The sequence below is a fragment of the Mirounga angustirostris genome, unplaced genomic scaffold (genome assembly GCF_029215605.1).
Source record: "Mirounga angustirostris isolate CCGP_5_RB_7025 unplaced genomic scaffold, mMirAng1.0.hap1 SCAF_15, whole genome shotgun sequence".
In the NCBI taxonomy this organism is placed as follows: Eukaryota; Metazoa; Chordata; class Mammalia; order Carnivora; family Phocidae; genus Mirounga; species Mirounga angustirostris.
The window spans coordinates 80,535,108-80,560,668 of NW_026991723.1; the positions used below are offsets into that span (position 1 = coordinate 80,535,108).

Here is a 25,561-nt window from a genome sequence, read left to right on the forward strand (position 1 = left end):
TCAGGCTCCCTGCTCCGCGGTAAGCCTGCTTCTCCCTCTCCCACTCCCCTTGCTTGTGTTCCCTCTCTCACTGTGTCTCTCTCTGTCAAATAAATAAATAAAATATTAAAAAAACAAAAACAAAAAACCTCTATGTCTTTCTCTTCCTCTATTTTTCCTCTGAATATATAAAATTTAAGTATATAAATTATCTCTTTCTAGTACAGTAGTCCCCCTTTATCCATGAGGGATACATTCCAAGACCCCCAGTGGATGCCTGAAACTGTGGTTAGTACCAAACCCTATATATAAATACAGGTTTTTTTCTATACAAAATACCTATGATAAAGTTTAATTTATAAATTAGGCACAGCAAGAGATTAACAGTAACTAATAATAAAATAGAACAATTATAGCAATATGCCATAATAAAAGTGGTCTATTTTTCTCTCTCAAAATATCTTACTTTACTGTATTTACTCCTCTTGTGATGATGCGAGATGGTAAAATGCCTGTGTGATGAGAGGAAGTGAGGTGAATGACACAGGTGTGTGATGTAGTGTGAGGCTATGATTGACCTTCTGATGATACATTAGGAGGGGGATCATCTGCTTCTGGACCACAGTTGACCACGGTTAACTGAAACCACGGAAAGTGAAACAGCTGATCAGAAGAGACTACTGTATTCATCTTGCAATTTTTAAACGGGTGTATGTGTCGGTTGACTTCATTTTCAACTCATATCATCAGATCTTTTCACCTTAATAACCTTTATCTGCTTTATACATTTCTTTACATTGCCCCCAAATAAAAAGTGGATTCTCTATTTAACATTTCCCACTTACTTACCTTTATAAACATATGGCATTTATTTCTTATTAAATAGTAGATTCACTTAATAGTATGATGTAACACATTTTTACACCCACATATGTAGAAAGGATCCATGTGTGTTTTATAAAGAAACGTTTGGCATATAAAATAAACTATTATAAGAATACATACAGTTAAGTTTGCAGAACTTTGGAGTTTATTTTTTGGAGATAAATTACCTTGGCCAAAAGAATATGTAGAACTATTATCAGGATAACTTTTAATAGCAGTGGTCACAGCAAATGAGTCTGTGTATCCATGAACTTGAATTACTACATTTTCAGAGGTTCCAAACATAGAATACAATAGGTGCTGAGACAACATACCTGTTGAAACAATAAAATATAGTCAATCTGTTAATAAAACATATTTTTAAAACATTTTTCACTTAGGAGAATCAATTGAAATTAGCAACGTTTCTTACACCTAACAACATATTTTTTATTTCTCAAAATTTTATTATCTATGATAAAGCCAGGATAGCTTCCTGAAAGCATCCCAAGGATTAGATTTCAAGCAGACACATGGTAGTGGTTTTGATCAGTTGCAGCCTGGGTATGTTTAATAGAATCCTCTATAAGAAATGCAAATAGGGATTATGTGTCAGTCTTTCAAAGAATCCATTTTTAACCAAAATATCAATCAGTAAGTTACTCTTCCCTGGGGCAAGGGTAACAGCTTGGGAAAAATATGAAGTTTTAGAATACAAGTCAAACACTGTTCACAAAGTACTCATATAGAAAACAGAGCAACGGCATAGGACAATAGATAAAAGAAGAAATTCAATTCAGTTTTCAGAAGTAGAAAATTTCATGTGGCAGCTGATTGAGTTCTTTTTTCTATAAAATTATAACCAAAATACATTGCAAATGAAAATGGGGTCTTTCACTTACGTTTGCTCCTGTACCCAACTTTTTCCCAAGTAGAAAAAAATATAGACCAAAAATGTTCATGGCTGGGGTAGCATTAAACTATTGACAGAACCTTTCCTGAAACTGCCCTCCTTTTTGTAAACTCAGCTTGAAGAATTTGGTTAAATTAGTCTTCAGGTTAATTTTTTTTTTAAAGATTTTTATTTATTTATTTGACAGAGAGAGAGACAGCGAGAGCAGGAACATAAGCAGGGGGAGTGGGAGAGGGAGAAGCAGGCTCCCAAGGAGCAGGGAGCCCGATGCGGGACTCGATCCCAGGACCCTGGGATCTTGACCTGAGCTGAAGGCAGTCGCTTAACCAACTGAGCCACCCAGGCGCCCTTCAGGTTAATTATTAACATTAGATAGTGGGATCACTGAGAAGGAAGTTTAAGAATCTAAATCACAACCTTTTAACGTTCATAGGTAATTTTGTAATTTGAAGTATAAGCAGATTTTGATGAGTAAAGCAGAAAAGACACCCAAATGGGAGTGTTTCAAACCTGGACACAGACAAACACTTGGAAGCTGCTCTGGCACATTTTCTGAGTGTAGTAGATGCAGTTGATGCCGTGACAAGATCCCCTTTCCCGGGCTTGGTGCACCCATCCTATAGATACTGTGAGTGTTGGCTGCTAAAGTTTCCCCCTTCTCCAGGTAATTTGCTTCAGCCATGGCGGACAGCTTGCCCAGAAATGCTTGAGAAGTTACATCCTCTCTCTAGGATTGGTCCATAGTCAATAACTGACTGATTCTGGGGACACAACTACCTAGCTACCTTGCTTCAAGGTGGGACAACTTTGTGGTACCATGCACGCTAGAGAGCAGCGCCTCCCCCGCCCCGCCCCGGGATCAGGCTAAAGCTAGACCTCAGTTGACACCACGTCTTTGCTTAGATCCTGCCTTGCCCTGTGCAGCTTCCCTCATGGCTTACAGGTTTCTTTTGAGAGAAGTCTTGCAATAAACCTACTTGCATAAGACTGCCTCCCTGTCTCAGGCTCTACATTCTAAATTTACAGAGCATGGGAAAGGACTATCATCCTGGACCACGTGTAGAATGTCTCAGATATGGAAGTGGTTCTGAAGCTTCCCTGGAATGGGTCTGGTTTGAATTGGGGCCCATGAGGCCTGTACTGACCACTTTAGAGCAGGTCTGAAATCCCAAGGCAGCTTCCCAAATGCTGAGATGTTCCCAGGAATTCTAGGGCTAGAAATGATCCATCAATGTCGATGACCAGGACATGGCCAAGGGAGCTATGAAGCTATTGTTAGCTTAGGCTTTCTCAAATCTGCATTCAGTTGCATGTATGGTCCCATCCTGAACTGCAAGTCTCTAGGTATAGTTGGGATGGCTAGGGGTTAGGTGATTGGGTTTTGTAATTGCCTGTTCACTTGACTGTTCTTCTGTCTAGGTTGTAAGTTCCATGAGGACAGGTAGTGGGTCTAACATATACAATGGGGATATACCCTAGAACTTATTACAGTGCCTAAGGACACTTAAGACACTCAACAAATTATTGCCAAATGAATGAATGAATGAATGAATGAATGATCAGGTGGACCAAGGAAAATAATATTGAAAGGTAGGTTGAGGGCAGATTGTATATGGCCCTGAATGCCATGTTAATGAGTCTGGACTTCATTTTGTATGCAATGGGAAACAAACAAGGACATTTTGACCTTGCTGCTCTGACCCTGGGGATGTTGACCATCTCTTTATGACCTACTAATGTTCTTTGTTCCATGAAAAGAATAGATAGGTAGTTCATTTTATCCAAAGCATTAGTGAAATTGTTCTCTAAGGTAAAATGCAACCAGAAATTCATGAAATCCTGAAATGTCAAACATTCATTCACAACAGCAACTTTAAAAACTGATATACCACAAAAGTTTTAGATTTTGATAGTGTGTTAGGCAGGGCTTTACAACTGCAATGTTTGACTTTATAATTTTGTTGGGACTGATGGACTTGTGTGAGTAGTTAATGAACATTCTCATGGAAGTAATGTTGGGACATACGTGCTATTGCAACATATTCTTCTAAACAGACACTTGTAAGCTAATATTTAAACCATTGACTGAATTTTGAACCATGTCAAGGAGGAGCAATGATAGGAAAACAAAGAAGCAACAATGTACTGAAAAGAATGATTTAATGTAAAAGGACCTTAAGGTTGCAGCTGCATAGATCCAGTCCAGAACATTTTCAGACCAACAGTGTTAGAAACACTCTCATCAGAGATGAGAATGATTTTAGCTCTGTTTTTATTTTTGGCCAACTGTCTCAGTAACCGAAGCCATCCAAAAAACACAAAAAACAAAAACAAAATAACAACACTTTATTTCAAGAGCATATTTAACATATGTCTTCTTTTCACATGGGCTTCAATATTTAGACCACAAAAGAACAATCTGTGTTACTTGTTTTGTACTCAGTCCCATGGTCCACCCATCAGGTGGACCACTTTTCTAAGCCCTAGAGTTGTATATCTAACTGCCTTACTCATATCTCCACTTGGATATCTAATTGGCATCTTAAACTTAATACATAACCAATGGGTCAAAGAAAAAAAAATCACAAAGGAAATTGGAAAATACTTTGAGATCAATGAAAATGAAGACACAACATACCAAAATATATGGGATGCAATGAAAGCAGTGCTTAGAGGAAATTCTGTAGCTATAAACACCTACATTAAAAAAGAAGAAAGATCTTGGGGCGCCTGGGTGGCTCAGTCAGTTAAGCATCTACCTTGGGCTCAGGTCATGATCCCAGGGTTCTGGGATCCAATCCCATGTCAGGCTCCCTGCTCAGCAGGGAACATGCTTCTCCTTTTGCCTCTCCCCCTGCTTGTGTAGGCGCTGTCTCTCTCTCTCTCAAATAAATCTTAAAAAAAAAAAAGATCTCAAAGCACAACCTAACCTCCACCTTAAGACAGTAGGAAAAGAAGAGGAAACTAAATGCAAAGCAAGTAGAAGAAAGGAAATAATAAGGATTAGAGTGGGAATTAGAGAATAGAAAAACAATAGAGAAAATCAACTTAACCAAAACTTGTTTCTTTAAAAAGATCGACAAAATTAGCAAATCTTTAGCTAAGCTCTCTAAGAAAAAAGACTCAAATTACTAAAATAATGAATGAAAGACAAGACATTATTCCCAATATTCCACAAATGGAAAGGACTATAAGGGAATGCTATGAACAACTGTATGCCAACAGGATGAAATTAAAAAAACAGATGAAATAGAAAAGTTCCTAGAAATACATAAACTACTAAAATTGACCAAAGAAGAGATAGACAATCAGAAAAGACCTCTAAGACGATGGACTCTGAAAAACAAATAGGGTTCTAGAGGGGAGGGGGGTGGGAGGATGGGTTAGCCTGGTGGTGGGTATTGAGGAGGGCACATTCTGCATGGAGCACTGGGTGTTGTGCACAAACAATGAATCATGGAACACTTCCTCTAAAACTAATGGTGTAATGTATGGGGATTAACATAAGAATAAAAAAAAAAAAGTTGGGACTGGAAAGTTGCAAAGTATGTCTTTAAGATTTAAAAGACAGTAAAAAAAAAAAAAAGAAAAGACCTCTAGTAAGTAAAGAAATTCAATTAGCAATTTAAAAACTACCCACAAAAAGAAGCCCAAGTCCAAAGGCTTCACTGGAATCAAACATATAAAGAAGAATTAATGCCAATTCTTCTCAAAAAATAGAAGAGGAGGGAACACTTCCCAATTCATTCTATCAGACCAGTATTACCCTGATACCCAAACCAAAGACAGCATAAGAAAATTAGAAACCGATTATCACTTACGAATATACATGCAAAAATCCTCAACAATATATTAGCAAAACAAATCCAGCATATAAAAAGATTATACACCACGAGGAAGTGGGATTTATCCCAGGAATGTAAGGTTGGTTTAACATCCCAAAATTAATTAATGTAAAACACCATAACAACAGAATGAAGAACAAAACCCACATGGTCATCTCAATAGTTGCAGAAAAAGCATTTTACAAAATTCAAGACTCTTTTATGATTTAAAACAAAACAAAACAACAAATACTCAACATGCTAGAAGTAGAAGAGAACTTCTCCAACCTGATAACAGCATCTAAGAAAAATCCACAGTTAACATCATACTTAAATGGTAAAAGATTGAATGCTTTCCTCCAAGATCAGAAAAAAAAACAAGGATGCCTACTTTTCCCACTTCCATTCAACATTATCCTAGAAGTTCTAACCAGGACAGTTAGGTGAGAAAAATAAATAAAAGGAAGGAAAGGAAGAAGTGACATTATCTCCATTTGCGAATGACATGATCTGGTATATAGAAAATCCAAAGTAATCCACTAAAAAAAAATTAAATTTAAGAAATAAGTTCAGCCAGGTTGCAGGATACTGGATCTATATACAAAAGTCAATTGTATTTCTATACAGCAGCAATGATTAAACTGAAATGAAATTAAGAAAACACTTCCATTTATAATAGCATCAAAGAAAATAAAGTACTTCAGAAAAAACTTGAAGTATAAAAGTTGCATTTTGAAAACTACAAAACATGTGGAAAGAATTAAAGAAAACTTAAATAGAAGGACATCCCAAGTTTATGACTCAGAAGACTTAATATCATTAATATTGCAATATGCCCCCAAATTGATCTACAGATTTAACACCATCTAGCCCCTTCGGCTGTGGCACCTAATTTACGGTTTTTATTGTTCCAACTATGCTCTAGCCCTGCTGATGAATTTCTGGTTTCCTGAAGTTGTTCTCTCAAATATCTTTGGTCTTTGACAGCCTACCTATTCCCTTTGCCTTAGATGCTCTTCCCACCTTCCTCATGTGAGTAATTCCCATTGGTTGTCTTCAGGTCTCAGCCTACAAACACTTTTTTATAAGGTATCTTCCTTGATCTACTCTGAAGAGAATAATGCCTCTTTCTGTGTGTGCCTTGAAGACCCTATTCTTACTGAATACTTATACTTTCTATACAATTCCACCAATCTCTTTTTATATTCTACTTGTCCAGTAATGAAATGTAGTCATGTCTGGTAGGCAGGGCTGAGTCAAATTTGCTGTATTTACTGAACAAAGGAACTGAACAAATTGAAGAACTCACATGCTGATTTTGTCAAATGATGCTTCTTTCTTTAGTTTCCACCACCAACTAGGGTAGTGGTTCTGAGTCTCGTCTGCACATTAAAGTCATCTGGGGAGCTTTTAAAAATCTTGAATCCTAGGCCATGCTTTGGACTGATTAAATCAAGGTCTGAATGGGGTGGGGTGGGCAGGCATGAGTATTTTTAAGCCCCTCTCATAATTAAATATACAGCCAAGACTAAACCACTGTACTAGAAGTAGATTCTCTTCTATGTGACTATCTCCTAGGATCAGTTTGATCTCTTTTCTTTTACCTTTTTAGAGTACCAGCTGGAACCTAAGCATTATCCAAATGAAGGTCACCTAAGGCATAATTACTAGGGAGGTCCTCAGAAATTATTACAAGAGGTAGTTAAGAGGAGTTCAAGTTCCTGCATCAGGCTACATGGAGATGGGAAGATAATTCTGACAATAGACATTGCCATTCTGACTTTCCTTGGGTTCAGCCTCAATAGGCTATGCTTGAGCCTCCAGGAAACCCCAATAACAGGCTGGCTAAAAATGCTTACGTCTCCATGGGGCATTGAGAAGACGAGAGAACTCAGTAGTATGGTTTTGATTGGTTATAGTGGTGAGTAGCATTAATAATAACAAAGAGTTAATTATATCTGGACAGGACATAAAAGGAAAAAAAAAAGAGGGTGCCTGGGTGGCTCAGTTGGTTAAGTGACTGCCTTCGGCTCAGGTCATGATCCTGGAGTCCCAGTATCGAGTCCGCATCGGGCTCCCTGCTGAGCGGGGAGTCTGTTTCTCCCTCTGACCCTCCCCCTCTCGTGCTCTCTCTCTCTCATTCTCTCTCTCTCAAATAAATAAATAAAATTTAAATAAAAGAAAGAATGACGAGAGGCCAGGACCTACTGGTTCAGGAGACCCCTCCCTCAATACAAAAGCACCCTTATCATCAGACACCAACACCCTCAGCACATACCTTTTGCACTTTGGCAACAGAGCGGGCTGCTTGGATTTCACTTATAGAAAGAACTTGCCATCCAGCTGCAAAGAGCATATTAGTTAATAGCTTCCAGTTGTTAATGCTTTCAAGACCCACATTAGCTTTCAAGCTGAGGCTGTGCCCTTCCCAGGCAGCCCCGAGCCAATGACTTAACACTAGAGCCTGGCCATTTCTATGTAAGAAAATAACTTTATCTTTTAAGACTGAAAGATGATGATAATGTTAACTGTAAATTGAAGGAGGTAAGCTAGATGAAATTCTCTCTAGTTCTTACATTCCATAAATCTGTTAAAAAGAATCTAGTAAAGTTTTTTTTTTCTTTTTTTTAAGATTTTATTTATTTATTTGACAGAGAGAGACAGAGCGAGAGAGGGAAAACAAGCAGGGGGAGTGGGGGAGGGAGAAGCAGTCTTCCCATGGACAGGGAGCCGGTACGGGCCTGATCCCAGGACTCGGATCACGACCTGAGTCGAAGGCAGACGCTTAATGACTGAGCCACCCAGGTGCCCCAAGAATCTGGTAAAGTTTTATATGGACTGTCAATCTCCCTCATCTCTGATTCACCGGTCAATGTAAATATGGTATTTTCCTTCTTCTAGAAATTTGTCTCTAGTTCACTTCCCATTCTGATGTTATCCTGAATTTATTCCCTTTTGATGATATCTGTAGGGTGATATTTTGAGACCAAGTGAATATCTTATTCCCCAACTATATTTCATGTAATGGTTTCAACATCTCTTGATGATCTGTGTCTGAATCAAATATGTTACAGGTTGCAAAATGGCAATTTCCTAACTTGGGCATTTCATCTGTATTTATTAGCTGGAATGCTTCTGAAAGAAAGGGTTTCCCTTTTGTAGAAATTCAAAATATTAACTTACAAAAGCTTTAAAATTAGGAAGGAACTTACAGGAATCTAGAGCTTAAAATATTTCAAAGCTAGATACAAGCCAATAGCATCTGGAGGCTATACTGGTCTTACATATTCTCTGGTCACATGGGAGAGCCACTCCAACCCTAAAGAGGTGAAAGACAAATAACAGTCTCGATTCAGGTGGTATGGTTCAGAGACAGAGGGGTTCAAGGTTTGCCTGAGTAGGGTCTGGTTTGGACCTGAGCACAAAAGGCCTGTTCTGGCCTTTAGATCTGAACTCACAGGGCAGGCCTCAAATTCTTCAAGTCTTGGTGTCATTTCAAACATTGGCACTGGAAACAGCCCAAGGTTAACCTGGATAGGGTTGTTATAAATCACTGGATATTGTAGGTCCTTCCCATCTGGACCCAACCCATACATGGATTCGCATGGAACACCACCAAGTCTCTAATTCTATTCCATTATCAGAGTGTCTTACTTTTCTGTATTTCCCACTAGATTGCAATCTCTTTCAGGGTAAAAACTGTGTCTATCTCATTCACCACTGCACCCCCACAAACCTGGCACATAATAGCATTTATTTTAAAATACATCTGTAATTTAGTTAACTTTTAAAGTCACAGAAAGAAATGGCAGTAGCAGAAGCTTCATCCCTGCCTGACCAGCTAGTCTGATTCTCCTCTAAAGCAAATTTGCAAAATCATTAAACTGGGTTTCAAAATGAGGCAAGTTCAAACAAACAAAATAACTTTGCTATCATTAGGAAAGAACCAAGGGACAGCCAAGCGACTCTACCATGGCTAATATTTGTATTGTAAATGCAACAGAAGGAAACAACTTCTTCATATTTTGAGTTAAATACAAATTAGTGTGGAATGAACGAGGTACCCTCATTCCTTTCCTATTCTCACTCTTGCTTTGGGGAGGGAGGTTCTTTTAGCATGCAAAGGGACGCAGTTAATATTCTAATTACCTAGAGAAAGATTTCCCCTCTGACATCTCTAAGGCCTGAGGTCTAACACCCTCATGCTAGACCCTAGTAGAGGGTACTGTATCTGGATGAAGGAGGAAAATTTGGCAATAAGGGACTGGAGAGTACCCATCAAGGTTAACTGGAAAAGTGTTTTGCACTATCCTCTGGATTTTGTGTATATTTTTGCTGGAATCAATTATTTTTGCATATTTTGTGTATATGTTTGATAGCATTGATAATGAACTACACCAGCACACCATGATTTGATAATGGAACCCACCTGAATATCATTATAGACGGCGAGGCATACCACTGAGGTTACACAATAAATCCAATTCTCTGGTGGAAAAGAGAAAAAGAAATGAATGTCAAAACAAACAAAAAACGATAGAACTGAACTTCAGCAACAGACACATTCCAAACTAACAAATATCATCTAACGTCAATAAAAAATGGATACATCTTCCTTTTAAATTTAAAATCTGGAGCTTTTCAGGAATTTAGGCTTGTTCTACAACTCCAAGGGCTTCCTTCTGTGTTGCATAAATAGCGGGAGACAGGTAGGGAACATCATTCATGTAAATGTGAATGGGAATAGTGCCCCCTGTTGGAAGTCACCCGAACTTCCTATTGAGGTGAACCCACTTCTGAGGAAAAACTAGAAGTGCCCAATGTGGCTTATAATATGGCCTCTCTTCCACCTTCTTCTTTTTAGCTTCTTCACTCCAAATTTTTGCACCAGCTATAATGATCTACTTAACAACCAGCTGATTGTCATGCTCTTTCTTCCCCCTTTCCTGGGGTTTGCACACGTTGTTCCCTTTGCCAAGCAAATTCTTCCCCCACTGTCCTACACCTTGACTAAATTCTTTTCCTCTTTCAGGCCTAAGATGAAATATCACTTCTGGAAAACCTTTGCCTAATATTAAAATAACTGAAACATTTTGAGAATTTACTATGGGGCAGGCACATCTCTAAGTTCTTTCACAGGCATTAACTTTTATAATTATCAGGAAAACTGTAGGAAGTAGGTATGATTATCCCGTTTCATGGATGAGGAAACTGAGGCACGGGTAGAGGGAATTTCTAAAACATTGTTACAAAGATGGGACCATGAACTCTCTGATGGTTAGAAAGGGATTGAGAGCAAATGGTTAAGAATGAGGGACTGGAGGGCGCCTGGGTGGCTCAGTTGGTTGGGCGACTGCCTTCGGCTCAGGTCATGATCCTGGAGTGCCGGGATCGAGTCCCGCATCGGGCTCCCTGCTCGGCGGGGAGTCTGCTTCTCCCTCTGACCCTCCCCCCTCTCATGTGCTCTCTCTCTTTCTCTCTCTCTCATTCTCTCTCTCAAATAAATAAATTTAAAAAAAAATCTTAAAAAAAAAAAAGCATTAACCACAAGACAAAGATTGGTGAATTGGGCTGCATTAAAATTAAGATTTTCGGGCGCCTGGGTGGCTCAGTTGGTTGGGCGACTGCCTTCGGCTCAGGTCATGATCCTGGAGTCCCGGGATCGAGTCCCGCATCGGGCTCCCTGCTCAGCGGGGAGTCTGCTTCTCCCTCTGACCCTCCTCCCTCTCATGCTCTCTGTCTCTCACTCTCTCTCTCTCAAATAAATAAATAAAAATCTTTAAGAATGAGGGACTGGATATCATAATGAAGTTAAGCATTGTGCTGGGATGGGGGTCTTTTGAGCAAATGAGTTGTTAAGATTCGAAGATTATGGTAAAAGAGAGGTAGTGGCTGCACTGGAGATTTCTGGAGATGGTGAAGCCTCTGATGGCGACACGGTTCAAGCTACAAGCTGGGAAATAGGAGGCTGGGGTGGAGGAAGGTGTCCTTGAAGAGGTTTTTGGTTTTTCTTAAAGATGTTATGTTTGTTTATTTAGAGAGCAAGAGTGGGAGGCAGAGGAAAAGGAGGAGGGAGAATTCCAAACAGACTCCCCGCTGGGCATGGAGCCCCACTTGGGGCTCGATCTCACCACCCTGAGATCATGACCTCAGCAGAAATCAAGAGTCTGAGCTCCACCGACAGGGCCACCCAGGTGCCCTAACGGATTTTGTTTTTAATGCACAGTATCTGCGAAATTCTCTTCAAATAATTGCTGGATGGACGCGGTGAAATGCAGCACTTTCAGGCAAGCCCTAACTCAAGTTTCCTCAGATGCTTCTTGCTTTTGCTTCTGTCCCCAAGCAGAGGAATATTCTCCACAGCCCACGGAACATTCGCTGCCCGGATTCCCAGGCTGGTCTCGCGCCCTTAACCCCAGGTGGCGGCTGAGTCCAAGCCCAGCGCTTCATCCACGTCTGGCCTCACTGGTCCCTGAAGGGGAGAATTCGTCTCCGAAAACAGGCCGCGCAAGGAGAAGCTGCTGCCAGCGTCGCAAGGGCGGGAGCTTGGCGGCAGCACCAAGTCTGTCTCCTCAGGTCGGCCTCTGGCCCAGCCCGCCCCCCGCAAGAGCGTGTCGGAGCCTCGGCGTGAGGCAGCTACGGCTTCGCCTCAGGGAAGGGAGACGGGCTAGTCGGCGGCTGCAGCAGGAAACCTCACCCCCCACAGACTCCACACCATCAGCAAGCCTCGCGTCCCTGAGTACCCGACGCAGAGGCGGCACAGGCGGCGGGAAGCCCGGCCCCGCCTCCTCAACGGCCCCGGGAGGGGCGTGGCCGCAGCAGGCCCCGCCCACGCCGCGCGCGCGGCCCCCAGGCAACCGGCACAACACAACAAAATGGCCGCTGCGCCGCTGGACGCCTAGAAGGAAGAAGCTGCGCGTCTCCAGCCCGCCTCGTCCCGCGGGCCTGCTCCGCTCGGCTCCCTGGCGGTAAGTGCCAGGCCTGATCGAGGCCGTTCTCAGGCATCGGGCGGAGCCGTGGGGGCCGCTGGCGAAGGCGCGAAGGCCTGGACCGAGCGGGGGGTGGGCCGGCTGGGGATGGAATCGGGGGCGGGGGCGTGTTCCTGGGAATTGGGATTGGATGAGAAGGAGGGGAGGGCCCGGAACGGGCGTGGAGAGGAGCATGAAAGAGGGAGGTTTGGACGAGTGCCGAAAAGGTTACGGGTGGGGATGGCGGGGGCGCTTGGGGATAGGGAACCGGAATGTGGGGAGGTGTGGACGTTGGGGGTGCGGCGCCGAGAAGGATGGGGGTCCCGCCACCCAGAGGAGGAGGGAGGGACCGGGGTGTGCCAGGTGTCTGTGGGGGATGAAAGGGATAAAGAAGGTTTGGGTGTCCTCACGAGTGTCGTGGTGTTGGACGGCATACAGTACATGGACAATGATGAAAGTTAGGATATGGGGAAGAAATGTTAAATGGAAGAGCAAATATTTTGTTGTATAATGGTTAAAGGATGGGTGAATTTTCATGTCGAAACTTGGGTTCAAGTCTTGATTGTGCCACCTTTTAAGTGTTACTTAACCCACTCTGTGACTTTGGGCATCTTCCTTAATCCTCCTGAGCATGTTTTCTCGTTTGTAAAAATAACTGCTGATTACCTTTGAGTCTACACTATGTGTCAAATTCAGTTCTAAGTCCTTTGCATGTATTAACTAATTCAGAATTTAAAATAACTTGCATGAGGTAGCCATCTTCAGTTTAAAAGTGGTGAAACTGAGGATCAGAGAGGTTAAGTAATTTGCCTAATGTCACACAGTAAGTGGAGAAGCAGGATTTGAACTGGGGTTGTGTAGTCCCAAAACCCAAGCTCTTAATTCTCAGTGAAACACTGCCACTAGTAAATGAGGTTAATAATTCTGACCTTCTACATCATCTGTAAGAATTTAAATTTGCTAATGTCTTTAGAGTGCTTAGTACATTCCTCTTTTCATCCATTTAGCAAATATTTATTGTACATCAAACAATAGAATCTCTGCCGTATTGTAGCTTAGAAGCAAGCAATAATCAAGTTGTTGTACAAATGGTTAATTCTAATTGTAAGATGTTATTAAAGGAGACCACTTGGTGCAAAGACCGTGTATAATAGGGAGATGTAATCCTTTTGTGCATCTTGAGTGTAGAAACACTGCTTTCTCAGTTCTATTTTTAAAGCCTCACAGTTCTTAGTGCATAAAAGTTACTCAATAAAATTGAATTACTGAATAAATAAATTAATGGGAAGAGATGGGCGGCATCGGCTTTTAGGATACCTGAGTAGAATGGAGAGAGATATGAGAGGAGAACCCAGGATATTAATAGGATGAAGACGGACACGGGGGGTCAGGGTGTTAGAAAGGAAAGGTTAGTAGTCAAGCAATCAATCACATTGGGATGAAGAGGAATGTGTAGAGGTTTGGCTATTTTGTTGGAGGAGGAGAATAATTTGAAGTCAGAATATTGGAATGGATTAGGATGTCAGGATATTTGCTGAGATGAGTAGTTTGGGGAATCAGGACGGATATAGAAGTGTTGAGGTAGGATACTGGAAAGAACTACAGATAAATGGAGACTAATACAGTGTTAGGAAATTTGGACAGAATTTGTGAGGAAACTTGGCAATGAGAATGGGATGAAGGATAGGAGGCAGAGCTTGACAAGCACAGGATGGGAGGACTGCCTTTGGTGAGGAGTGGGAATCAGCATATTTGAAAGGACTAGAGAAAGTTAAAGCGTAAGGTATTTAAATGTGTCAGAGGGTATGGGATGAAGTAGAATTGTAGGGAAAGTACTGAGATGTGATGAAAAGGGTACGGGATGGAGAGGGATATGGAGGTCAAGAAATGGGGATGGATATTTGCATATTGGAGTGGACTGGGAAGAGAGAGGGAGGGTTGGGGATAATGGAGGTCTGTCTTATTTGGAGAAGATCAAAGAAGATGGAAAATTAGAAGTGTGAGGAAAGGCTGAATAGAGGTGGAGGTATGGTCTCTAGTAAGCTATGTGTCAGGGCAAGGGAGTGACAAGATGGATGGTGTTTTCTGACCCATCAGAGTCATATGACTCTGATAATACCATCATTCCAGTAACTTTCTCTTGCACTGCAAACCCCCTTCTGGGCCTTCAAAATACGTCTCCAGCTCTGGACTTTTTTGCTTGTTTTGTTTTCTCTTTATTCTACCTCTTCATATACTCTAGCCCTACCCCTCAGCTGTCTTCTTTCTTTTTTTATTGCTTGGTCTTTATGTGATTACAAACTACATCTAGGGTCAGACAATATCCCCATTTCTCCCTTAAAATTGTAGTTGGCCATTTACTACATCTAGGTGCTGGTCTCTGAAATAATGTTAGCCATTCTCAAACACAGCCCAGTTCACTATTACTGAGTTAGCTATTTTATGAGATTGTAATATATATCTGTTGTTTCAGTGACCAAACCTTACAGGAGCTATGGCAGCCCGGGGCGGGGGAGGGGGGAATCTGGGAATGCATTGTGCCTTTGGAACTATCACTTCATCTTTCATGTTACAATTCATAAAAGAAAGGAATTGATCTAGGGGCACCTGGGTGGCTCAGTCGTTGAGGTCTGCCTTCAGTTCAGGTCATGGTCCTGGGATCAAGCCCTGCGTAGGGCTCCCTGCTAGGTGGGAAGCCTGCTTCTCCCTCTCCCGCTCCCCCTGCTTGTGTTCCTGTTCTCGCTGTGTCTCTCTCTGTCAAATAAATAAAATCTTTAAAAAAAAAAAAAACGAAAGAAAGGAATTGATCTAGATTTCAGAAATCCATTCTAAAATGTTTTTTAAAATCTATAAATGAGTAAAGCAGAGTTTTTCTGATCAAGAGAGGTGACAGAGGACCTCATAATAGTCTAGTGAAGCACTGAAAGATCTTAATCATTAGAATGTTATGAGGAGAATTCATGATGGTTTAGTATTGTAAGAATTTAGAGAGAAGACTAAGATGTGGGATACAGAATAATTGCATTGCATAAAAATATAAGATGTGCTGCTTTTTTTTAGCCAAGAAACTAAAAAAATATATAAAGCATATCTCTGTAGCATATGGCAACATCCTATTATTCTAATTATATAATTTTCTACCCTGTTACAGGGTAGGGAAAGATATGTAGAATTGAGAGCTGGTCCCTGTCACTCCCCTCTTTTATTTTTTTAATCTCCTGCCTTTATGAAAACTACATATAATTCAGGAATAAATATATTTAATTTTATTTATTTATTTACTTATTTTTATAATTTTATTTTTAAAGCACATGCCTCTTAACTATCCTCAAGTTTGAGTATATTATTCTTATTTAGAAAGAGACACCCTTACAGGTCAGTACAGAATCAGTATTACTAAGAGATTTGTTTCCATGGCAGAGTGGTGTGATAGTAGCGATAGAAGCTTTTGCCACACTTGGGAAATTAGGACCAAAAGCATTGTCACTGGCATAAAGAGCAGTTATGTGAATTGGAGGAGGCTTTTCTGATCTATATGAAAAAATGAAAGAGAAGGTAAAGACACATAGAAGTTTGCAGTTTATTTTTTTTTTTTTTGAAAGATTTTATTTATTTGACAGAGAGATAGAGCACAAGTAGGCAGAGCGACAGGCAGAGGGAGAGGGAGAAGCAGACTCCCCGCTGAGTGGAGGGTCTGATGCTGGACTCGATCCCAGGACCCTGGGATCATGACCTGAGCCGAAAGCAGACACTTAACAACTGAGCCCCCCAGGCGCCCAGAAGTTTGCAGTTTAAAGTGAACTGGACTGTTGGCACAAGGCAGTTGGCCATACTGTAATGTAGAACTGTGAGATAATAACCACTAAATAAAAAATTTTATTTAATTATGTTAGCCACCATACAATACATCATTAGTTTTTGATGTAGTGATCCACGATTCATTGTTTGCGTATAACACCCAGTGCTCCATGCAGTGCGTGCCCTCCTCAATACCCATTACCAGGCTAACCCATGCCCCCACCCCCCTCCCCTCTAACACCCTCAGTTTGTTTCTCAGAGTCCACAGTCTCTCATGGTTTGTCTCTCCCTCCGATTCCCCCCCTTCATTTTTCCCTTCCTTCTCCTAATGTCCTCCATGCTATTCCTTATGTTCCATAAATAAGTGAAACCAACCATATGATAATTGACTTTCTCTGCTTGACTTATTTCACTTAGCATAATCTCCTCCAGTCCCATCCATATTGATGCAAAAGTTGGGTATTCATCCTTTCTGCTGGCTGAGTAATATTCCATTGTATATATGGACCACATCTTCTTTATCCATTTGTCTGTTGAAGGGTATCTCGGCTCGTCCCACAGTTTGGCTATTGCGGACATTGCTGCTATGAACATTGGGGTGCATATGGCTCTTCTTTTCACTACATCTGTGTCTTTGGGGTAAATACCCAGGAGTGCAATTGCTGGGTCATAGGGTAGCTCTGTTTTTAATTTTTTGAGGCACCTCCACACTGTTTTCCAAAGTGGCTGTACCAACTTGCATTCCCACCAGCAGTGTAAGAGGGTTCCCCTTTCTCCACAACCTCTCCAACATTTGTTGTTTCTTGCCTTGTCAGTTTTTGCCATTCTAACTGGTGTAAGGTGGTATCTCAATAATCACTTTTTAAAAACAAATGTAGCGGGTCTTTGTTCTCTTCAAACTAGTCACCTTAAGAAGATAGATCATGAGTTCAATGATGCTATTATATTAAATTTTCTCGTTTTCCTTCAGGAATTGTCTTATAGTATATGCTATCTGTTGATCAAGGTCATTTAGTGTCATTTATTCTGGTCTCTTTGTGTGAGGCACCATGCTAGGCTCTAGAGAGCAAATCAAACATGATCTGGACTCCAGAAAACTCAGTCAGCAATATGACACAGTAATGAAGACACGGGCTTTGAAATCAGATCAGGATTCAAGCCTTGGATTAACCAATTAGTTATGGGACTTTAAACAAATTACTTGACCTTTTAATCTTTAAAGGGGGAGATGATAACACCTATTTCATGGAATTGTTATATTTGATCCTTCTAATGTAATGATGCAGGTAAGAGCTTATCACAATATTTGACAGATGGTAAAGTTAATGTTCAACCTGGGAAAATACTAGCTGAAGTGATGGGTCTGATTTTCTGGTGAGGTGTATAAATAATTCTGAAAGCAGGACCCAAAGAGGAATTCCAGACATGTTTTGGGTAAGGTCAGCATTCCTAGAATGACTATATCATCATGGAAAGATACTACATCTCTTATTTGTTGGTTAATTGATTGACTATATGGCGCCTCTCTTTTCCATGTATTAAATATGTTCCAACCATTTAACAAATAAGTTTCTTCATAATCCCGGCCTGTATAATAATACCTATATACTTGTGAAGGTGTTCACACATCAAACCATTATAATATCTTGTTCTAGTACCACTTTGTATAGCATTAACATTGGAGCTGCCCAAAATCTTTGCATTGAAAACTTTTCTAAAAATTAAAGATTTTATTTACTTGAGAGAGAGTGAGCAAGAGGGAGAGCACAACCCAGGGTAAGAGGCAGAGGGAAGGGGAGAAGCAGACTCACTCGCTGAGCAGGGAGCCCAGTGCGGGATTCAGTCCCAGGACCATGGGATCATGACCTGAGCCGAAGGTAGACACTCAACTAACTGAGCCATCCAGGTGCCCCAACTTTTCGAAAAATTAATTTGTGTTTTGTCTTCACATTTTAAGAAGGGAGATTTTGAGCAAAAATAGGATCATTGCCTTGCTGAAGACCCATCCATTTTATAAGATTTTTTTTCTATCTAAAAGTTTGTCAAACTTACGATTTTTGCAATGGTTGTACTTATAAAAGTAATTGTATATTATGAAAATTTTTTTTGTATAAACCTAACCTTGCACATTAGGACTCTTGGTGTAGAGGACTAATATTGCACAGGAAGATATCCTTTTGTTGTGGTACTAAATAAATGCATTTTATCAGTTCTTCATGAGTAATTCATGAGATAAAATTAATCATCTGCTTTCTGCTAAGTTCTGCCCTAGGCCTGGAATAAATCAGTGAACAATATCCCTACTTTCATGGAACTTACATTCTACTAGAATAGTTAATGTGATTTGACTTACAAATTAGTTTGAGAGGAGAACTGATTCTCATCGTTACTATAACTAGCATTGTGTCTGACCTAGTCATTTACCATTCTGGGCTTTAATTTTCTTTTCTGAAAAGTAAAGGGATTTGACTAAGATCCCTTTCATCAATAAGCGCTTTCATTCCTTCTGGAAGACCTGAACTTCAACAAAATTGATTTTGTGGACAAGCAATAGTAGGCATGCGAGTTTGAAGCGATCAGATGTTTTTCAAATAGCATTAGACAAATCTGAATGCATACCAGAAGCATAATGTTTAACGAAGGAGGCAGATATAAAAACTATTCTATGATTTCATTTACATAGAGTTCAAAAATAGTTTATCGAGTGCCTGCCTGGCTCAGTTGGAAGAGCATGCGACTCTTGATCTCAGGGTTGTGAGTTCGAGCCCCATGTTGGATGTAGAAATACTTAAAAATAAAAATCTTAAATAGTTAAAAAAATCTCTGGTATTGGAAATCAGGGTAGTGATTACCCATGTATGTGGGTATGTGGAAAGGGGGTATAAGGTGGCTTCTCGGGGGGGGTCTGGTAATATTCCATTTCTTGATCTGGGTATTGGTTGTATTCACCGTATAAAAATTCATGGAGCTGTACACTTATAATTCGTGCGTTACTCTATATGGGAGGAATGGGGGAAGTGATAAATTCAGTTTGGACATGTTGAGTTTAGGGTGGCAATGAAATATCAAGTAGGCAGTTGGAAACAGGAGTCTGGAACTCAGAGAGAGGTTGGATTGAAGATATAAACATCAATATACAGGTGACATTGGGAGCCATGGGTGTGCATTAGATTGTCTAAAGTAAGATTGGAGAGAGAATAGAAGAGACTTGAGGAGCTCTGACATTTGAAGATTGAATAGAGGACTGTGAGCCAACAAAGGAAGCCAAGGAGTGGCCACAAAGGCAGGAGGATACCAGGAGAATGTGGTGTCCCAGAAGTGAAAGAAGAAACTTTATCAGGAAGGAGAGAGTAGTTGTCAGTATTAAATACTGCTGGTTGCCAGACATTTCCAGCTTCCTATATGCTAGGACCCTTTGTGGGTATGAGGGGTATTGTGACTATTTTGGTCCAATAGAGAAGAGGAATGACAGGTAAGACTTCTGGTTGGAGCATGTGTCAATACAAGAGCCTCTGGAGGTCTCTCTTCCCTCTGGCAAGTTGGTCAGCAGTGTTTGAAGCAGTGTCTGCTCCCGTCGGCTTGGAGTAGTATGGGTCCTAGCATCTGTAGCCTCTGAGTCATCTTCAGAACTCTAGAAATAAGGGCGCTTAGCTGGCTCAGTTGTAGAACATGTGACTGAGTTCAAGCCCCACTTTGGGTGCAGAACTTAAAAAAACTCTAAAAGTAGATTAATAGTTTTGAGAGCTCTAAAAAATTAACCTTGTTAAATATGCTGAAAACTCTCACAGGTTTTGATGGACACTCGGCTTTAGTCTTGCCATGAAGAAAAGTTCTCAACAAAAATTTTCCAATGCAAAGATGCCACCATCACCTCACTCTCCTAGTCCACCATCCCTTGTGTCCAGTATGAGATCTAGGTCACTTTCGCCTCTAAGTGGATCTGAGACTCTTCATTTTGGAGGACAATGGAATGAGCAAGTTGAGATTACAGATGAAAACACGGTGCTTTTGGACTACCAAAACCATAAAGGTAATGCTTTTTAATCTAAGAATTTGAACACATACTCTAGAGATGGAAAATTACCAAACTTACACTTTTTGTCCAAGAGAAATATATATCTTTGTACTAACATGACCTATTGTTTATACCAACAGAAAGTATGTAAGGACAGTGGAGGATGAAAGCTGGGTGAGGGTGAAGCCGCCTGAAAGGGTTTGGAGAAGGAAGTTTCCAGAAAGAGGAAGCTTTATTTCCTATGGTGCAAGAGTACCTTAAAGCTCATATGCCAAATTTACCATCGTCCTTGGTTAGAGGAAAAGCCTATCTGTTCAGTTCAGAGTGGAGTGCCTTAATTCAGTACAAAAATGTAATCTACCCTTGGGCTAGTCCCGTCTGCTTATTGGCAAACTGCTTATCGTGTCCCCCTAAGGGACATGTATATGTTCCTCCAAGGTTTTGTTTTTATTTTTTTTCTTAAAAGCAGTCTGTTCATGTGGAAATTTGTTTTCAGAAATACATTCTTTTTTTCCAAGAGACGATTTAATGAAACTGAATGTGAATGAAAACTATGTGATTTCTTTGCTAAGTCATGAAATCACAGCTGTCTGCTCAGTTTTGATTACTAAACCTTATCAGCTATTGAGTTTAGACTATGCTCTTGCTGTCAGTTGTACACTGTTGACTCTAATTTGATTAATATTTTAGAGTATTAGTCATTTTCTTTCCTAGAATAGCCCAAATTAAAGGAAGAAATAATTTTATTTTGAACCAAAATAAATGTAATATTAACTTACTGTAAATAATCATAGGGACACTTTGTCGTACAGCCTGGATCTGAACCCAGGATTAATTTTTTCTGACTCCTAAAGAAAGAATTTTCTTTTTACAGCTGTGATTGTAAAATGTAAGATGGCTTTACCTTTCCTAACCTTAGGACAGGGTGTCCTGTCCATCAAGTTAGAACTTTATAAAATATGTTGTGTTATTCTCTGTTTAAAAGAGCAACAAATTTGAGTTTCTCACCATAAAAAGAAAAAAAGGATTTTTAAGAATTCCAGTGTTTCTGAAGTTTAGATTGGAATTAAAAAAAAACAAACCAACCGAACAACCAGATTAGTGACAGCTTATTTAAAACAAAACAAAACAAAAAACTAGGTAATTTAGCACTGTAATAAATGGATAACCATAAAAAAAACACAAAAAACCCCCCAAAACTAGGGGGCGCCTGGGTGGCTTAGTCCGTTAAGCCTCCCACTCTTGATTTTTGGCTCAGGTCATGATCTCAGGGCTATGAGATCTAGCCCTGCTTTGGGCTCTGCTCTGGGTGTGGAGCCTGCTTAAAATTCTCTCTCTCCCTTTCTTTCTGCACCCCTCTTTCCCCTTCCCTCTCTCTCTCTTTCTCTCTCTCTCCTTCTCTAAGGAAAAAAAAGTAATATCAAAAACATTGCTAAAACTTCAATGCTGCATGTGATTAAAAGTATAAGTTTTGGATTCTTTTGCCTGGGCTCAAGTCCTGGATTTCCACATCATTAGCCACGAGATCTTGAGCAAACTATTATCATTTTTTTTTTAAAGATTTTATGTATTTATTTGACAGAGAGAGAGACAGCGAGAGAGGGAACACAAGCAGGGGGAGTGGGAGAGGAAGAAGCAGGCTTCCCGCTGAGCAGGGAGCCAGATGCAGGGCTCAGTCCCAGGGCCCTGGGATCATGACCCGAGCCGAAGGCAGATGCTTAACCAACTGAGCCACCCAGGTGCCCCTATAATTTTTTTAAATAAACGGGAATAGTAGTTTCTGTTTTAAATGTTGTACAAATTAAATTGTAAGTGTAAAGCATATAGCACAAGCTTGGCACAGAGCTAATATTTATAAAGTATAACTTACATTACTATATATGTATGCAATTATTATAATATAATGCTATATAAAGTAAAATATTATTAAAACATTGCAATTGGAACTAACCAGCTGTTTTTATATTTGCATGGCTTAAAAAAAATTTTTTTTTTGTTATATAACATCAAAATAATTTGCTTTTCAGAGATGTCCTCTTCTACTGATGATGATCTGTTTTTGTAATTTCAGAAGCTGATTCACATGCAGGAATCCGATATATTACAGAGGCCCTTGTTAAAAAACTTACTAAACAGGACAATTTGGCCTTGGTAAAGTCTCTGAACCTTTCACTTGCTAAAGATGGTGGCAAGAAATTTAGGGTAGGTTACCAGCATTGTTTTTTAATTTTTCTGTGTTTTAAAACTGAAAATTAGGGCGCCTGGGTGGCTCAGTCGTTAAGCGTCTGCCTTCAGCTCAGGTCATGATCCCAGGGTCCTGGGATCGAGTCCCACATCGGGCTCCCTGCTCGGCAGGAAGCCTGCTTCTCCCTCTCCCACTCCCCCTGCTTGTGTTCCTGCTCTCGCTATCTCTCTCTGTCAAATAAATAAATAAAAATCTTAAAAAAAAAAAAAAAAGCTGAAAATTAAAAGATTATATTAGATTTACAGTAACATCTCATCCTAATGTCACCTAATTTATAGCAGACCTTGTATTGTTTCCAGTGAAAGTTCTGTATCGGAAGTATGACATCTTCACATTCATAAGCTCCTATTATTTTATACATTATTGGATTCTTTCTAGAGATGGGGTTGGCAAACTATAGCTTGTATGCCAAATCGGGCCTGCTGCCTGTTTTTGTAAATAAAATTTTATTGGAACACAGCCATACTCATCTGTATACATATTGTCTGTGGCTGTTTTTGCAGTATAGTAGCAGGGGTAAATAGTTGTCACAGAGACTATAGGGCCCATAAAGCCAAAAATATTTACTATGTGACTTTTTTGAGAAAAAGTTTGCTGATCCCTGCTCTGGAGTGTTTATTACTTTATTCATAAACTATACAACATGAACACATTGTAAGAGACAACTTAAACTTTTTAATTGGAAAAAATATAAACTTAAAAGCCTAATACATTAGTCACAAAAATTAAGTCCAGAAGGTTGAAGATTTAATGAAACCAGAACAAAACCCACAAAAATGCTATAGAAGTATTAGGAAAGAATATAGGAGAGTATATTTTAGAATCTTAGAGTTGGGAAAGCCCTTTTGGCAAGCACTAACCCTAATGCCACAAAGAAAAATATTGACAGACTTAGTGTACATAAAGATTAAAGTGTTTAATGAAAGATATCTTTTAAAAAGTTAAACTGTCAGGGAGTGTTTTCAACATATATAACAATACCCATATGCTATAAAGAGCTTCCACAATTCAGTAAGAGAGATAACTCAATGGAAGATGTGCAAAGGATATGAACAAGGCATTCACAAAAGTATTATAAATGGCTAATCATAACATGAAAATATGTTCAACTTTATTAAAAAAATATGAAAACAGTAGTTTGATACCATTTTCATTCTTGTATGTCTAATGGACAAGAATTAAAAGGATTATTTCAGTGTTCAGAAAGGTGTGGGAAGTGGATATTATCATATTTTTTAGTGGGACATATACATTGCTCCTGCATTTTAGAAAGACAGTTTGATAGCATTTATCCAAATTTCAAGTGTACTTATTTGACCCAGCAATTGAGTTTATACTTACTGAATTTATACTTACCAACCCAGCAGTTCTACTCTTTGATGTCTTTTCTACTGATATTACACGCACATGTATCCAGAAGTATCTATATAGTCATGTTTATTAAGCATTATTTAAAATAGAAAAATTGGAAATAACCAAATTTCTATCAATAGGGAATCAGTTAAATAAATTATGGTCCTGTAGACCATGAAATACTGTCAAGTTTCTTAAAAAAATAAGTTAGAGCTCTATGTATTAATGTGGGACAATGTCCACAGTGCATTTAATGAAAAAAAATATTCTAAAACATTTTGTATAGTAAGGTCTAAAAATTCTGTTTTTCTATTTGTGTATATATGGATGTAAATGAATAGAAAGATACAGATGTTTATACGTCAGCCTCTTAACAATGGTTACCTTTGATCAGTGGGATTTTTTTACAGAGGCCTGGGGACTTGATGAAGAGAGCTTCTTATGTTTCATTTGAAATTTTTTTTAGAATATATTTATGTCTTGTGTAATTAAAAAGGAAAAAGGAGACATTCTGGAGTTTACAAATTGCAAAAGTGAAATCAAAGGACTAAATATTTACTGTATGGTTATTATATGCCAGGCATTATGTTAGGCTGTGGGAAAAGGTACACAGGTAAATAAGTTTAGTTTCTGATCTCTGGGAACTTAGAGCTTCCTAGAATGCCTGGGATTAAGAGGAGAAATAGTGAAGGGGAATCAGAGAGAGAGAGAGAGAAAGCACACACAGGAGAGGCATATCCAAAGAAGAAGTCTGAAGGGGCTATTAGAACAGAAGATCTAAGTGTATGATGAATGGAGGCCAAAGGAGGGAGAACTTCAAGCAAGAGTGGATGATATAAAATGTCACAGAATCATAAACTAGGACGAAAACTTAGAAGTCATTTGGATTTGGCAGTTAAAAAGCCCTTCTATTTCTCAAACCAACCGGGCCTTTGTATTTTTCTACTCTGCCTGTTATTCTCTGCCCCGAGAATTGTTATTAAGGTCTCAGTTCAGTGTACTACCTCTGTGAGGCCTTCCCTTACCACCCAGTTGCCATTAGCTACCTTCTCCGTGACTCTCATTCTTTCTGCCAACAAATGTTTATTCAGTGCCCACTCTGTGCCAGGCATTTATGCTTACGCAGTGAACACAGACAAATCTGCCCCGTCATTGCCTTGTAGGCTGTCACATCACGTTATCTTTATTTTCTTGTTAGTACACTTCAGTGTCTGAAAATGTTATTTATTGGCTTTCTCTGTGAATGAAAGCAAGAACCTTGGTTTCCTTATTCACCAATGTATTTCTAGCATCTAGAACAGCCCCTGGCACATAATCCATGTTTGATAAATATCTGTGGAATGGATGGATGAATGGCAATCTTGGGGAGAACTATTTGAATACATAGTAAAAGCAGAAGATATTTTGCCTTACCAATAGAATAAATGGAAGGCAGAATGAGCAAATGTACACAACTCCTGTGAGAATGTGGTCACCAACAAAGGAGCTAAAATGATAGCTTGATAGGAAAACAAGTTTAGCAGGAGGTGATTTGTTTTGTGTGAAAGAGGTTGAGCCTGTCGAACAAAGGCTCCTGTAGCAGGGGAGTTGTCTAGTTCACTG

At 39.7% G+C, this 25,561-nt stretch overlaps 1 protein-coding gene and 1 long non-coding RNA gene across 11 annotated transcripts in view; one reads left to right on the forward strand and one right to left on the reverse strand.

Moving 5' to 3' along the window:
- Positions 1-1,044: 1,044 nt before the first annotated feature.
- On the reverse strand, positions 1,045-10,027 carry LOC123849422 (uncharacterized). Its single transcript, XR_010407665.1, has 3 exons — positions 10,010-10,027; positions 7,859-7,923; positions 1,045-1,178 (listed from the first exon to the last, which is right to left on the reverse strand). It is a non-coding gene; the product is annotated as an uncharacterized LOC123849422 (long non-coding RNA).
- Positions 10,028-12,401: 2,374 nt separating this feature from the next.
- The window catches only part of CNTRL (centriolin), an 83,214-nt gene continuing 70,054 nt past the window's right edge, over positions 12,402-25,561 (forward strand). For 9 of the 10 annotated variants that reach the window (XM_064579462.1, XM_064579451.1, XM_064579452.1 and 6 more), the window contains exons 1-3: positions 12,402-12,548; positions 20,135-20,376; positions 22,433-22,563. In XM_064579462.1, the coding sequence (XP_064435532.1) occupies positions 20,166-20,376; positions 22,433-22,563 (342 nt within the window). In that variant the 5' untranslated portion in view covers positions 12,402-12,548; positions 20,135-20,165. Of the gene's footprint in view, positions 12,549-20,134; positions 20,377-22,432; positions 22,564-25,561 lie in introns of those variants that run through there. The other variant, XM_064579456.1, reaches the window with a different exon arrangement.